This window comes from Cynocephalus volans, chromosome 15 (assembly GCF_027409185.1).
Source record: "Cynocephalus volans isolate mCynVol1 chromosome 15, mCynVol1.pri, whole genome shotgun sequence".
Lineage (NCBI taxonomy): Eukaryota > Metazoa > Chordata > Mammalia > Dermoptera > Cynocephalidae > Cynocephalus > Cynocephalus volans.
The window spans coordinates 90,841,524-90,858,015 of NC_084474.1; the positions used below are offsets into that span (position 1 = coordinate 90,841,524).

General features: G+C 42.8%; 1 protein-coding gene across 1 annotated transcript in view; it reads right to left on the minus strand.

Moving 5' to 3' along the window:
- The window catches only part of FAM135B (family with sequence similarity 135 member B), a 201,833-nt gene that overhangs the window by 47,719 nt on the left and 137,622 nt on the right, over positions 1–16,492 (minus strand). Inside the window, exon 7 of the mRNA XM_063079757.1 lies at positions 1,131–1,284. Within this exon, the coding sequence (XP_062935827.1) occupies positions 1,131–1,284 (154 nt within the window). The remainder of the gene's footprint in view (positions 1–1,130; positions 1,285–16,492) is intronic.

Below are 16,492 nucleotides of genomic sequence, written 5' to 3' on the forward strand. Positions count from 1 at the left end.
ATGACTCAAAGAGTAGCACCTGAGCACAGGATTTGGCCAGGGTGTTAGAGCTGATGGAGATGGATATTAAGATAGCACCAGGATTCACTTCAACAATAACAGTGCAGCTACTCCTCTACTCTGCAGGCCAGGGAGCAGGTATGAGGAATCTGAGGGGACCCTACTGTCACAGACCCTACGTCCAGTGAGGAAGCAAAACATGCATATAAGTCACTGTTCTATGATGTGTTTAATGCGATAATAGACAATGTGTACAAGGCCACACACAGCCAAAACCACAATTATCTTAGCAGTTGAAGTCTAGAAGTATAGGCAGGGAAGTGAAGGTACCCAGCAGGATTCTGAATTCCAGGCTGAGAACTTGACCTCTGTTCTAGAGGCAAAGGGGCTTCATTAGAGAACTTTGAGCAGAACCAGGACACATCATCAGTTCTAACTGTGACATGATGTACATGATGTAAAGGACCCTGCCTGGGTGGGGAGGGGATTGTCCGTCAGTACAGGATCGCTGGGTTCCTGTCATGGTTCTGCCACACATGGCTGAGCGACCTTGAGCAGTCGTATTACCTCTCTGAGCTCCAATTCCATCATTTGTCAAGCAAGAGGGATTCAGGCTCAATGATCTCCATGATGTGTAATCTTTGGAAAATCCACATGCAAGAGGCAATTTGTTTCCAGATAATCAAACATGATGGATACTAAGAGGTTTCTATAACCATCCAGATTAAATATACATATACAGTATGTAGTTCCTTATTAGGATTGTTTTACCCTTTTGTAAACTGCAACTCCATTATTATAGCCTAATTGAGAAAAGGCTATAAACTGGCATTTCCCCCTGAAAAGCTACTTAACATTATGTACCAGGAGCTCTAGGTGTGTAGTAGGTATTCAGTAAATGTTTGGTGGAGAAATGTGTGAATGGATGTGCCTTGAGTCACTCATGTCTTTTCTTACACTTCCAAGATTCTCTCCTGCTAGAATAGAAAAACCTACACAGGAAAACCTACCTGAACAACAGTGTCATTACTGTGACATTTACAAAAGCACACGGACTTTTCTCAGCCTCTAGCCCAAAAGAGGAAAGTCCACTGCTGGGATGAGTTTTTCCCCTGTTCCCATCCCCTTACCCAGCTCCATGTGCGGCAGCTCTGGGATGTCCCTCATGATGACGAGGAAGTAGAGGTGGAGTCCCCTGTAGGCCTGTAAGAGCAGGAGGCACAGGTCCCGGTGCCACTTGTAGGCATGCTGCATGCAGTTCTCTGAGGGGACATAGAAGCTTCCCTGCAAGGGTGAAAGAGAAACATAAGCTGAGGAATATCATACCTGGCCCTGGTAGCACAGGGCTCTGACCTTCTGCCACCTGCACCAACATTCACAAGATGTTTGGAGGTCCAGGGAAGCAGGTCTGGTCTTTAGAAAATCTGGGAAGTGGTTGAAGATTTCAAGAAAAGAGAGATCTGAGTTTGAATCTGTTCTTTATTCTTCCATGTGGAGAAAACATTGAAATCCACCACAGCTTTGTTTTACCATGTTCAAATTAAAATAGTAATACTAATAGCAACAATAATAATAACAACCAACGGATGATGATGATAATGATGAAAATGATAAGGGCATTGGCCTCACAGGTGTGTGATAACTAAACGGCACCCACTTATGAGCTTCTTCGCTCCTCCACTGTACGGTCCACTGTAATAAGAAGAGGACACAAGGGCAGACAGAGGTGGGCTCCTTTTCATGGGGAGATAAGAAACTTAGAAGGACCCTGTCGCAGGTGGATGTGCAGTAGGTGATGCTGAACAGAAGAAGAATGTGTTGTAAAATAGCAAGAGGTTGTGAGGTTAAGTAATCTGTGTTGGAAGAGCGCCTCTTGGGAGGCTCTCAATGTGAGCTGCCGTGTCGGGCACTCTGTACAGTATATTTTGTTTGTAGGTGTGGAATGGATTACACTAGCAGAATTACAAAGTGGTTTGTCCAACAAGAAAAGATGCCTAAGTCCACAGTTGACTCATGGACACAGACATGATGAAAAGGTAGAAACAGAACAGGTTTGACTTTCTTGCCAACTCAAGAGATGATTTTCTGTAGCGAATTTCAGGAAGGGTTTGTTCAGAGAGCAAAGGAATCCCTCGGAGAAGGTCTTAGGTAGCAGGAACTGGGAGTCACTCAGTCGCGTGCTGGGAGACTCTGTGGAATTAGGACCTGCTTGTCCATCTTCTGTTCACATGGCTGTGACAGGAGGAAGCAGTGGCTCTCATGTCCCTGTGCTGCCTTACATATCCTGCTGGAAAAAGTTTCAGGTGGAGAGTTGGTGGATTCCACCCTCTTGGCTTTGGTGAGTTGGTCTGGGTAGCCAGTGATTGGGGCAGCCTCCTGCCTTACTTGGTCTCCTTTCTCCTGCTGCCATCTAAGAGGGCTGAGTTGGTCCAGAGGGGGAAGGACAGGTCTGGTGGGGGTCAGTACCCACCCACATGTCATTTACACTCCCTGTAGTGTCATGTAGGCAGACAATGGCGAGTGTCATTATACCAACCCTGACCACCATGTCATGATGATTGGGTCATGTGTGGGACAAGTGCTACAAATCTGGAAACTTGGACAGAAGTTTCAGGTCTGCTGTCATCTAGCACCAAGACTGCCTTAGTTGAGTTCCCTAGGAAAGAAACTCCAGGAAGGTCCTGAGGTATGCACTCAGTAGCACATTTGTGGGGAGGAGGACAGGACAGATGTAGACATTGCACTGCACTGACATGCAGGCACAACAGGGACCTCAGCGGATGCTATGGGGAGCTCTGGACCTGCAGAGCTGCCTGGACTCAGAGCACGGGATAGGTCTTTATACACATGCACAGACCAGTACTGGGTGTGTGTTACCCCAGGGAGGAGGCATGACCTTGGGTCAGCAGCTCTCTCCAGACAGGGCAGCACCCAGACCCAGCTGGTTGCATTGGCCACCAGCATCCCCAGCAGTGCGAGTGGCTTGCACTTGGAAGCAAGGTCTCAGCAGCACACTGCAGAGTCCACTGGAGAGACCCTCTGCAGCAATCTTTACTCTCAGGGCCTTTGCTTTTCTCAGCTCTGAAACCCAGCTTTGGATTAACAGGTTGCCAGATCCCTTCCAATATGAATTTACGACGTTCAGCAAGTTTTGGAGTCAAAAGACTTGCCCATTTTATAACCAGAAAATTCAGCCAACTAGAACATGTTATTCATGGTAATCATACATTCCTGTTTCTCATCTTTCCTATTTTTTGAAGATTGAACGCAGAGAAGCCTATATAGTTGTAGAAAGGCTAGCAGAGCTCGTGCACAGCAGGAGAGCAGGAGCATGTCAGACTCTGCAAGTCTATGGAGCAAGAAGGAAGCCACTGCTTGTGAAGTACCTAGATAGTCCCATTACGCTTTATCTCATTTGATCTTCAACGGTGCATCATAAATGGCAAATACTCTAATTTTGTGTTTCAAAATAGAATACAGATATGGTTAAAAAAAAATCTTAATATCAAGAAAGGAAACACAAAGTATCCCACTCCCCAGAATACAATAATTTTTTGTAGATTTTTCTAGAATACTTCCAAGCATTTATGTGCATATGTATATGCATGTGTACTTATATGTATGTGTGTCCTGAAAACACAGACATACTCACAGTTTGGAGAATACCGTGGATATTTGTCTGTTCTTTGCTTTACCACTTAGCATGTTTTGGAGTTCTTTCTGATCAGACTTCATAATAAGTGATAGGAACTCCTATTTCCATTTCATAGATCAGAAGACTGTGGCTCAAAGAACTGAATGACTTATACAAAGCCACTCTGCCTTCCTAGCATCAGAAATGATTCTCAAAATTCAGGGGCTAAAATGAGGTAGTCCTTTCTCAGTACACCACACCTACCTCTGAAACCACGCCTGGCAAAGAACAAATGCTCAACAAAGGTCCACTAGCTTTGACTGAGTCATTAATTTGAGTCCTGCTGTGTCTCCATTAGCTGTGATGATGCATAAATCAAAGTAGAATGGGGATTACTAAAGGCAGCAAATCCAGTAGTCCCCAGTCCCCAGTCCATTTGCTTCCAGCAGCCCTGAGAATCCTGGTCCTGCTACCTGCTCATAGCTCCATTTTCTTATCACCATTTCCTCATTTTGAAAGTGCTTTCAGGACCCATCAAATAGGGCAAGGAATCTATGAAGTCTGATAATAAGTTTGTCTTTGAAAACTAGACCCCCATAGCACATGGATTTTTCAAGAGAGACTTAAAGAAAACTTTGGGGAATCTTCATAAGGCTGATGACCCAACATGAACATTGAGATAAGAAGTCAAAATGTAAATATAAAGAAAAGTCATGAAAAACATATGGCTGGAGATTATTACAAACAAAGCAAAAGAAGATCCATTCCCCATGAATTACTCAACAATATTGCTTTTTGAAAGTGAGTGTTATACTGCAGGAAATCCCATCAGCCAGCCCTCCAGGCCTGCAGAGCCCATGTTGGAGCAGAAGAGCCAGTGTATATCCATTAAAATTGCATGAAGTCAATTGGAAAGCTGTGTACAATCTCCGTAGTACAGAACAAGAACACTTGAGCAACCCCCTTTTCAACAGTCTAGAACGAAAGTCCTAAATAATAAAACAGGAATCAAGCAGGGCAGGTGGGCCATTCGGCTGCACAGGAACTCACACATGGGGGTCGCCTGGCCAGGGCCCAATCCATAATAGGTGCGCGACAAAATGCAGGTGTCTCACCCTTTCTGTGGCTGAATTAAGCCCAGTGTAAAGAGGGAAATATTTGTATAGTTGGGAGGAAGTAAAATAGAGTCTGGAGCATGAGCTACAGGGCAAAGAGTCTTAGTTTTGAGACTCAAATGCAAACTCAAGTTTGAGTTCTTGCTTTGCCACTGCTCCAATGTCACCTTGGGCAGGGCTCCTCCTCCCCCTGTGCTGCAGGTACATCATCTGTAAAGAGGGGACAGTCATGAAATTGACGTCATAGGTTGCTGTTAAGGATTAAATGAGACCATTTAGGTAAAACGTGGACTTACCCAATGCCCCAGTGTAAAGTCAGTGCACGCTAAAAGGAAGTTTGTTTACTGAGGATACACTCATTGATGACGGCCTCTGTGAACAAGTTTGTGGATCGTACAGCTGAAGATTCAACGGTGATCCACTTAGAAAACTAAAAATGAATTTTCACTTAATTGAAGCCCATTGGGAGCTCTGCAGTGACAAGGTTTGGTTTGAACACGAAATCTGGTCAAACAGGCCTGTGCTTTGCTGGTGGATTGGCCCCTCACGAACAGTGTGACTGGGCTACTCCCTTCACATCAGACGCCCCAGTTTCCTAACGTGGAACGTCAGGACAATGCTGAAGTTGAAGTGCTTGGAAGACTGCCTGATTTATAGTAAAAGACTTACTAGTTAAGAAGTTTGCTTTATGCCTCACTTATTACCTACTGAAGTACAGCTGTTCCTCAGTATCCATGGGGGTTGGTTCCAGGACCCTTGTGGATATCAAGATCTGTCATGCTCGAGTCCCCTGTCCAAAAATGTATTTGCATATAACCTATGCACATCCTCCCGCACACTTTAAATTATCTCTAGGTTACTTACAATACCTACTACAATGTAAGTGCAGTGTAGTTGTTATACTGTATTGTTTTGGTATTTGTATTAACTTTATTGTTGCACTGTTATTTTGGGGTTTTTTTTTTTTTTTTTTTTCGTGACAGGGAGTGCATCGGTCATTCCTATATATAGGATCCGAACCCGCGGCGGGAGCGTCGCCGTGCTGCTAGCTCAGCACGCTACCGAGTGCGCCACGTACAGCCATACCACCCTGAACGCGCCCGATCTCGTCTGGGGGGTTTTTTCTATGAATATTTTTGATCTATGGTTGGTTGAATCTATGGATGTGGAACCTGCAGATATTGAGAGCTGACTGTATAAAACAATTAGACATAACTAAGCTTGCTATCAACTCTTACCTTTACATAAATGCCTCTCAAATCTACATCTCTGAATCTAATTCCTACCCTGGTTTCCAGATTGCTATATCCCAACTTTCTGATTGGATAGCTTGCCTAGTTGTCACAGAGCCAACTTACATGGAGTGTATCACTGTCCCTCTTACCAGATCCTTCTCTTCCCTCTGGTCTTTGTTAATGACCCCATTTTGCCCAACACCCAAGAAAGCTAGAGAGTTCCCCCAGACTCCAGACTTCTTTCTCACCTCCAGGATCTGTTAGAAAGTCTTGAAGGTTTCACCTCTCGAATTCTCTCCTCTCTGCACTAGTTTGAGTTCTCTATATTGCTCAGTTGAATTATTAAAAATGTTCTTCTAATGGGGCTCATTGCTCTGGTCTTACTTTCCATGCAGCACTGGTCTGAGCATGTCACTTTATATCATTATCCGCAGTTTATATGATAAAGTGCAAAGACCTTAGTGTGGCATTTGGGCCTTTAACATAAGCTCTGACCACATTCCCAGACTCATGTGCTGCCTCTTGTTTCTCTTCAGTGCTTTAGTTGCTTTTCTCCTCTTTTGAGCCTTTCTGAACTAACCTTGACTCACCACCAAGACTCAGGTCAAAGGGTATCTCAGGGAACCTCTCCAACCACCTCCTCCTCTCTGGTCTCTCATACATGTGTCAGTACACCAATTAATTTTGTATCTCTCTCTCTTTCCAACACTCTCTGAACACCTTGAAGGTAGAAACCATGTGTAGTCTCTGAACGTGAAACACCTAGAACACAGACGTTCACTGAATATGTAAAGAATGAGTGAATGAATGAACTGTAGCATCCTCTACAGGTCACCACAACATCGCCACAGTATAGACTTGATGAACATAGCCTGGCTTTAAGGTCCAACCTGCCCACACCTCCCCGTACTTTAGAACTGTGGGATTTTTACACAATTTGGGATTGGGATTAGGATTTCTTAGATTGCCACAATAATCATGCTTTAGATTTTTATGTTCAATATAAATTCACTTATTTATACTTTATATAAAATACATATGCAATCTGATTTTTACTCGGCATGTGGTAAACACTGACAGCTTTTCAAAATAATTTAATTGTGCCCATAAGAAGAAGACTTTTTTTTTTCAAGAAATATATGTTTTTCATGTTACAACTATGCATAAATGGAATTGTCTTTTAATATTCTAGATGTTTATTTGAATAAGAAATGTAAGCTCCATCAGACACATCAAAATCTAGAGGGCTATCAATAGTTGCTACTGTTCATTATGTGTCTGCTGTGTGCCTGCTTCTATCTTTAGTCCCTGGGTGACTCCTGTTGGGGATTCAGTGAGTTTTACATGATTATCTCATCTTACTGATAAGAAAATAATAATAATCATCAGAAAAGCATTAAACAACTAACATTTTATTGTTTGACCCCATTACATGTCATGCATTGTTTAAGTGCTTTACATGTGTTCAACAATTAATTATCACGTCAAACCTATGAAATAAGTCTGATTATTTACACCCATTTTGTAGGGTGGGAAACTGAACCATAGAATGGTAAACTACTTGCCTTCAGGTCTCATGTCAAGCAAATGGCATATCAAGAACTCAGATGTGATCTGGCACTGGAGCCCACACACTTTTAATCCTTATGCTGAACATCCTCTTTGAACTGAGCTTCAGGCAGTCTGAATAGTTTGCCTGTGTGCACACATTCAGGGAGCAGTAGAGTTGAGCTTCTGATTCAGGTCAGGGCCCAGGTTTAAAAAGGAAACCAGCTCCATAAATTACAAAGAGAACCAAACCTCCTAGTGCTAGCTTTAGCTTTGCTGCTAACTAGCTTTGATCTGGGGAAATGACTTTACCTTTCTGGCCTTTAATGCCTTCTCTGTCAGCCACAAATCGCTGAGGTCTTGGTCAGTAATTCCTAAATTTTGTGTCCCAGTCCTCTGAATCATGGTGACTGGCTATGAGTTGAAGTACAGGTGTTTCTTACCAAGAAGTTAAAATATAAAAATCAGAAGTGTTTTTTTCTTTCTATGAATATTATTTGGTACAGAATCACCCCTATTGTCCCCTCACTGACATCCACAGAGTTTGTTGAGCAGGAGAAAAAGGGGGCACGAGCTTCGAGGCTGGGCCTGACGGGAGGGCAGGTGTCAGGGGAGGGGGAGGCAGTTGAGTCTCAGGTGTAAGTTACACCTCAGGCTGAGAATCTCAGGTGTAAGTTACACTCCAAGCCAGGCATCTGCTCCATTCTACATGTGTGTACTTGCTTCTGTCCAGCTACCCACAGCTCCAGCACCAAAGAAAAAGTGACTGTCGAATGATAACAGGGAAATCTATATGGCACTGGCCATATAAGAAGTAAACTCAGTCTGTCTCTCTCCCTGTATATACTTGCTGCACAACCGTGCCCCTCATGGAAATCAGGGATGGAATATTATTCATCTTCTACTCCTGCTTCTTTCACATAATTATCAGTTATTCTATGTGGTTGACTAAAAGAACATTTTAAAAAGATGAGGGTCTCAGTGCAGCTTGAGAGATGTGTCTGGTTCTCCAAAGACTGTCTATTGCGGGAGAGGTCCCGTCCCACTGAGGGGAGTTAGAGTCAATAGATGGAAGTTGTAAGAAGGCACGTGTTGTGGGTGAAAACTCTAATTCTCCACTCTTAATGTGTTTTCAGCATGGAGGGCCATACATTATACATGATAATCCTGTCCACCGTGAAATGGTCTGAATGTCTGTCTCCTCCAAAGCTCATGTCGGAGCCTGATTCCCAACGTGGCAGTATTAAAAGATAGGGCCTCTAAGAGACGATTAGATCGTGAAGACTGCTCTCATGAACGGATTAGTCTATTCATGAAGTAACGGTTAATGGTTTAATGGATTATCATGGGTGTGGACTGGTGGCTTTATAAGGAGAACAAGTGAGCAGGTTAATGAGCGCTCTTGCTGTTCTCTCCACGTGACACCCTGCGTTGTTGTAGAGGGTCCCCACCAAGAAGGCAGCCCTCACCAGATGTGCCCTCTGGACCTTGGACTTCTCAGCCTCCCAAACTGTAAGCAATAAAGTGTATTTCTTTATAAGTTTCAGGTATTCTGTTATAAGCAACAGGAAATGGGCTGGTACCTCTCCATGCCCATTTATTGGGCAAATGCTGAGTTTTGGATCAGAAACTTGGCTCCACTTTGTCCTCTCTCTGGCTTTGGTCTCCATCACTCTCAGCCCTGGGTTATGCCTGTTATAGGAGGAATTCTGTAGCTATCAGTACTGCTGTAGATGAGTAATTAAGTAGTTAATTCTAGAGTTCAGCATTCAGGTGTCCCCTTGAATAAATATGTAAACAAAACTCTCCAATATGTTGCATTATCCAGCTGGTTTAGCACTCAGTTGGGGAAAAGAAGGTACTGTTTATCAGTGGCCTTCACATCCCACAGTAGATTCAATCTCTTTTGATGATGATGTCACTGACATTATCCCTGTTCCACTGTGGACAGAGTCCCTCAGAAGTGTCATATCACCTGGGGTGTCCAGGAATGGGCGGCACACAGGATAGCTGGTCAGTGCTTGATAGAGGGCTGGAATAAACAGACCAGTGGTTTTCAGTCCGTAATTTGAGAAGTCATGGGGCATGCCATAAACAGCAAGGGAGGGGCAGGATGGGTGGGGCTCCCACTTCAACTGAGCTTTTCTGTGTACGGAAGCTTTATAAGCTGGGTTATGATTAGGAATTTGTTTAAAAAATAATTTTGTGATTAAAAAAAGAAAATGTTTGAAAATCACCAGACTAAACCAATGCCTCTCGAGGGTTCAGCTGTTCTATCATGCTTCTGCAGGCAAGTGCAAATTATGTGGCTCAAAATCAGACCTCAACCACCTTTGCTGTTCATTGTTTCCATTTCTGATTCCTAAATATTGTTTTCCTTTCTCTGTGTTTATAAGCCTGTTTTAAACATCATTTGTTAAAGAATGCTTTTTGACTCAGTTTATTGCAAAGCCACTGCAGACTTGGAATTATAGGACAGACCTGGGGTGAATGGGTCAAGGCCAGCCTTTGCTACTCACCTTGGATAGGGACTTTGCTCTGGTCTTTTGGAAAGGGACTTAGCTGCTCTCAGAAGGCAAGAGTGAAGATAAAGGGGAAAAGTTCTTTGCCACCCAAAAAGCACAACCAACATGCAATCTATTAGTCTACCTATTATGATTATTACTAGTGGGAATTCCGTATGAATTCTTCCACTGATATACTTAAGTGATAATATTTAATCTATTGGTCAAGTCTTACATCACCAAAAGATTTTGACCTATTTAGAACTTTAAAAAATAACTCAGATTAGCTGATATATTGACTATGAATAATTCATAACCATATTGTAAATTACCTTAATGCCTATGATGCATTTTCCATGAATACATAAGTTGTTGCTATTAATCTGTTTGACTTTAGAGAACTATATTTTCATATTAGAAGTACTATGGTTGGGTTCGTTATATTGTTCAGCGAGTCAGTGGGGTAAATTCAATTCCATTTATCCTCATGATCTTAATTGTTCTTTATTTGGTGCTTCCTGGGTGCCCATCAAGGTGCTATGCATTGGAGACCCAGAGGTTAACAAATACTGTCCCCACCTGGAGGAGAGTATACACAAGTTGGAAGAGCCGGGGACACAAACACATAATTGCAGTGCAATACAGTGAGTGTCATACTAAAAGAGACACATGACCATTTGAAGGGTGGAGGTACAGAAGGCTTCCTGGAAGAGATGACGCCGCAGTTGAATCTTGAAGGGTTCGGTAAGTAGATAAGGGACAAAGGGAGGGCTGCCAAGCACAGGAACCATCAAAAACAAAGGCACAGAGTGAGTAAATAAAGTGAAGGGAAATACAGTCATGAGTGCGCTGCTGAAGTAAACAAGTCCAGGAGGAAGAAGCACGAGATGAAGCTAGACAGACAGGCTAGAGCCGGGTTATGGAGAGCCAGACATATCAAGCTGATCAAGAATCAATTCCCAGGAACCCCAAGACACACAAGCAGTGTGCAACCCCTGTGACAGTGTGCCCTTCAAGGAGAGGTGGGAAGCAGGATGGGCATGTGTCAAGGCTCCCCTCTGTGTCTCTGGTTTCTCACTGGTCATGGCTGCTGGTCCTTCAAACCCTTAGGAAAGCTGGAATCAGGCTGCAAATTTACAAAAGCGGGATGAGCACAGGTAAAGTAAATGGCTCCTAGTCTTACAAATACACACTAAGAGACAAGTCTAGAATTCCAAAACAGCCCAGCCTGGCTCAAAAGCCAAGCTCATTATCCCTCATGGTACTATTCTGAATTCACCAGAATCAAAGTCCCTAAATTGAAGGGTGGCTTTTCAACTGAGGGCAAGACAAGAAGAACAGAGATAATGAAAACAGCAGGAATAAGATGAAACAGCCATTAGATAAACAGGATTAATTATGCAGCATGTAGAGGGTCAAGCAATTCCCATTCCCATTCCCAAGAGGCTCATGCCAATCTGATAAACTCAGAAGTAACTGCAGAATATCAGTCTCCACTGTGAAAGTTGCAGAGGTTCACTATGGTGCCTTAAAGATTTATGCTTTTTTAATTTTAATTATGAAAGGTATCAAATTCCTTCAACTGAACTGGGGTAAGCGTTGAGTTAATGTGTAAGTCCGTTTCTGTTGCTTGTAACAAAATTCACGGAACTGGGTGATTTATAAGGAAAACAAAATTTGTTTCTACAGTTTCTGAAGCTGGGAAGTCTAAAGTCCAGAGAACACCTATGGAGAGGTTCTTGGTGGTGATGATGGTGACAGCAGAGTATCACATTGTGAAAATGGTGGAGCAGAGAGAGCAGAGCAGAGAGAAAGGTACTCACGCACCCTCCTTTTAAAGCTCTCAGAACTATGCCCGTGACCACCATTATTAATTCATCCACTATAGCATGGTCCTACAATCTAATCACCTCTTCAAGGCTCCACCTTTCAATTACTGTAATAGGATTTCCCACCCTCAATAGTTAACAGTGGGGATTAAACCTCAGTGAGGTTGGGGGGCGGTGGGCATCCAGTCTACAGCATTCTACCCTGACCCCCCAAACTTATGTCCCTTTTCACATACAAATACATTCATTTCATCCCCAAAGTCTTATTTCAACTCAAAAGTTCAAAGTTCAAAGTCCCATCCGTGAAGTCAAAAACAAGTTATCTACTGCCAAGATACAATGGTGGGACAAGCATAGGGTACCTATTCCTACTCACGAAGGGAGAAATAGGCCAAAAGAAAGAGGTAACAAGTCCCAAATGAGTCTGAAACCCACCAGGGCAAGTTTAATCTCAAACTTGGCAAATCATGTACCTTGACTCCACGTTCAACATCACCTGCATGCTGGTGTGGGGGTTGAGTCCCCAAGTCCTCAGGCAGTTCCGCTTCTATGGCTTTCCTGGTCTCAGATGATGTTTAGCTCTCGTAGGCTGGCGTTGCACTCTGGTAGCTCCACAAGTCCGGGGTCTACATGGCGGTCCTGTTCTCATGGTTCCACTAGGCATGGCGCTGTTGGTGTTTCTCTGCTGCAACTCTGACCCCACATTTCCACTCAGCATTGCTGTAGTGAAGGATCTATGCAGTGACTCTGCCCCTGTGTCAGATCTCTTCCTGGGCCCCCAGGATTTTCCACACATCCTTTGAAACTGAGGCGGAGGCTCCCTGGCCTTCCAAGCTCTGGCATTCTGTGAGCCTGCAGACCTACCACCACATGGACGCTGCCAAGGCTTTCAGCTTACATTTTCCAAAGCTGCAGGTCCAGCCACACCTGGATCTAATTTAGCCTTGCCTGGAGCATCCAAAGCAGGTGGGGTGCTAGTGCTAGAAGCAGCTTCCCAAGGTGGTCCTGAGCAGCGAGCCCGTGGAGGACTCCTCAGGCCTGTTCCCCAAGACCATTCTGTCTCCCTAGGCCTTTAGGTCTGAAATGGAAGGGGTGATCCCAGAGGCTTCTGCAGTACCTTCAGGTCCTTCCCCCCTTCTCTTGATAATCCCTTTCTTTTGTGCTAATCTTCTTAGCACCATTGCATTTTTCTTCTGAAAATGCTCTCTGCTTCTCTACCACATGGTCAGGCTACAAATTTTCTAAATCTTTAGTCTCTGCTTCCCTTATAAATCCTAAATTCTAGCTTTACATCATACCTTTGCTGCCATAACTCAGCATAGGCTGTTACAAGTATCCATACAGCTTCCTGAATGCTTTGCTGCTTAGAAATTTCTTCTACCAAATATTCTGGTTCACAACTCTTAAGTTCCAATTTCCACAAAGTCCTAGGGCATGGACACAATGCAGCCAAATTCCTTGACAGTTCATAGCAAGGTTGATCTTTGCCCCAGTTGTCAAAACACTCCTTCTTATTTCTATCTGAGACCTCCTTAAAACAGTCTTTATAGTCCATATTTCCATAAGCATTCTGATCACCACCATTTAACCAGTCTCTAAAGCTTTCCCTGGTTTTCTTGTCTTCTAAACTTCCACCAGCATTTAGGCTTTTCCTAGCCTGTTCCTCCAAATTCCTGCAGCTTCTCCTCAGCACCCAGTTCCAAAGCTCCTTCCACATTTTCAAGTATTTGTTATAAGCCACACCCTACTTCTCTGGTACCAATTTTCTGTGTTAGTCCATTTCTGTTGCTTATAACAAAATACACGGAACTGGGCAATTTATAAGGAAAAAAAATTTTGTTGCTACAGTTTCTGAAGTTGGGAAGTCCAAAGTCCAGGGAACCCAGCTGGTGAGGGTCTTGGTGGCGATGACAGTGATAGCAGAGTATCACATTGCAAAAATGGCAGAGCAGAGAGAGCAGCGCAAAGAGATAGCTACCCATGCACTCTCCTTTTAAAGCCCTCATAAGCATGCTCATGACCACGCTCATGACCACGCTCATGACCACCATTACTGATCTATTCACTACGACATGGTTCTACAATCTAATCATCTCTTCGAGGCCCCATCTTTCAATTACTGTAATAGGATTTCCCACCCTCAACAGTTAACAGTGGAGATTAAGCCTCAGCGAGGTTGGGGGAGCATCCCATCTACAGCAGTTAGCAACCGTAATTACTCTCTTATTGTGAGTTCTAAGGTCTCTCCCCCTAGAATTCTTGATGGGCTTTCCACATATGGTCTACTCTGTAGGGAAGCTGGAAGTAGATCAGAGAAGACCAGTATGGAAAACATATTCTACATTCTGATACCAAACACACACACATCCACGTGGCTCCTCATAAACCTCCTTATTTGAGACTACCAGAACTCCCAGAATTACGTTCAGGTGTGGATGGGGGGTGGGGAGCGGGAGTGGTCTATCTATCTTAAAATTAGACAATCAGTATGGGACTTGGCTATGGCCTGAATGAGGTTTGCTGGACCCCAGAGCTAACCACTGCCAATTCCTGCCTCTCTATAGAGGCTGCTGAGTGAAGGTGTTGGTTCCCCCTTGATTCCCACAGAAAACAGATCAGCCAGTTCTGAGAGATAATTAAGCCACGTGGAAGATCACTTCACGGACCTTGTTATACTCTAGTGTTTATTTCTATAGGAAACCGGTTTAAAGCATGTCTGGATTTTATCAAAATAATTATAGCAATCATGGAAATGAAAATAATAGTATTTGCATGATAAATCATAGTTTACGTAGGGCTTTTAAATCAACTCTGTAAGGTATATGTCATTATTAGCCTCATTTTATGGATGCATAGTTAGAGCGGCAGACCTCTCAGGCAGTGTCAGGGATCAGGAATTTTTTGACAAAATAATATATCAAAATTGATATACCAAAAATAATCTAAACAAATTTTAAGTAAAATTTGGATCATGTCAACGACTGAGTTGCATTCCAATATTACTGTACAATTGTAGTAGCTGCATTTGCACGGCATTTAAAATCAAATTGATAAACATATGGCTGCTGAAGTGGCAGTACTTATATTGCCTTACAACATTTCTTAATTGATATTAGAGCATTTGACTTATTTTAAGTGCTGGTCTGCATTTACTGAGTGCTTATTATTTGCTGGTACTCTGTTGAATACTGTGAGCACCTTCTATACAGCATCTAGCCATGCATCTATGTGCAGTATATCTGCAATTGTTTGTTGCCTGCACTATAAAATAGCAATAATAATGGAAGCAATCTATGAAGTGAGGGAGTGACTAAGACAGATAATGTAAGTAAGGTGCTTAAAAGAGAGTCTGGAGAAGGATGAGCACCTGACAAAATAGGCATTTCTACTATGAGGACACAGAAGAGGGGTGTGCAACCCAGCCTGCAGGTGTCAGGGGAGACCCTTGGGCAGAGTTCTAAAGTACAAAGCAGGGATAGTTGAGAAGGCCTAGCAGGTAGAGTGACAATGCTGACCATCATGGTAACCAAACTACAAATAGTGCCCTCTCTTCCCTGTGCTGGAGACTGAGGCACATAAACAGGAAGTTAGGAGGAACCAGACCCCTCATTTCCTTATCGCCTCCCAAATTCAGCTGCCCCTCTGCCCTTTGCTGTTCAGTATTGAAGACAGAGCCCTCAAATGATCCATATAGGGCATTTCACAATTGGGTCTAACAACAATGACTCTGCAGACGGTCTATTTTTAATTAAGCGATTGAAGTCAATATATCATTTCAGTATAGAAAATACTTAACAATCTACATTTCAAAATCCCAAATCTATCTAATAAAACATTTACAGCTTTGGCACTTCCATTTTCTAGTATTTTACTTCCATTTGTTCTTCATTAAAAGCAATTCCCCAAGTTTTATGCAATGTTCAGCAATTTTCTTAGCAGTTGGCAAATTGGATTCTTAATATTTAATCTAATTGAGAGCAACATTACACAACTCAAACCGAACAAGCAATTTAGTTGTCAGATTATCATAAAACAGCAAACACCTTTCTGATGAATGTCTTTATTTTTATAGTCTGGTTTGAAGGAAGGTCTGATTTAGAGAAAAAAAATTACTGCTCTGCAATTCAATCAGATGTACATGTGTTTCTTAAAAATTACCAGTTGCTATGTGTGATATTTTAAATATGCAAGGCATTGCACTGAGTGAAATAAGTAGGAGCTCCATGCTCAGGGTCAACCTAGATTCAAATTCTGAGATCATAGCAAGAAATGTGACGTCTCAGAGCTCCATTCCTCATGTGAAACTGCTGAATCTATTAAGAACAATTTTGGAATGAGATACCACCTACTGTATATGATTGTTGACAGTACAAATTACATAATAAATCAAATGCCTCATTTGTATTAAGTGTACCACATGGTTTCTCCATAAATAGTAGCCACAGTGAATTAAATAATAATTATTATTATAGCTATTATAGTTAATTCTTTCATTTGCATTAATACCATTATAATGTTAATAGCACATCTTCTCATTTTCCTTCATAATTAGGTCACACTCATGAGTGACAGGAGACAGGCAGATGGAAGAACTGGAGAGAAAGGTTAGACCCCATGTGTTGTTTTC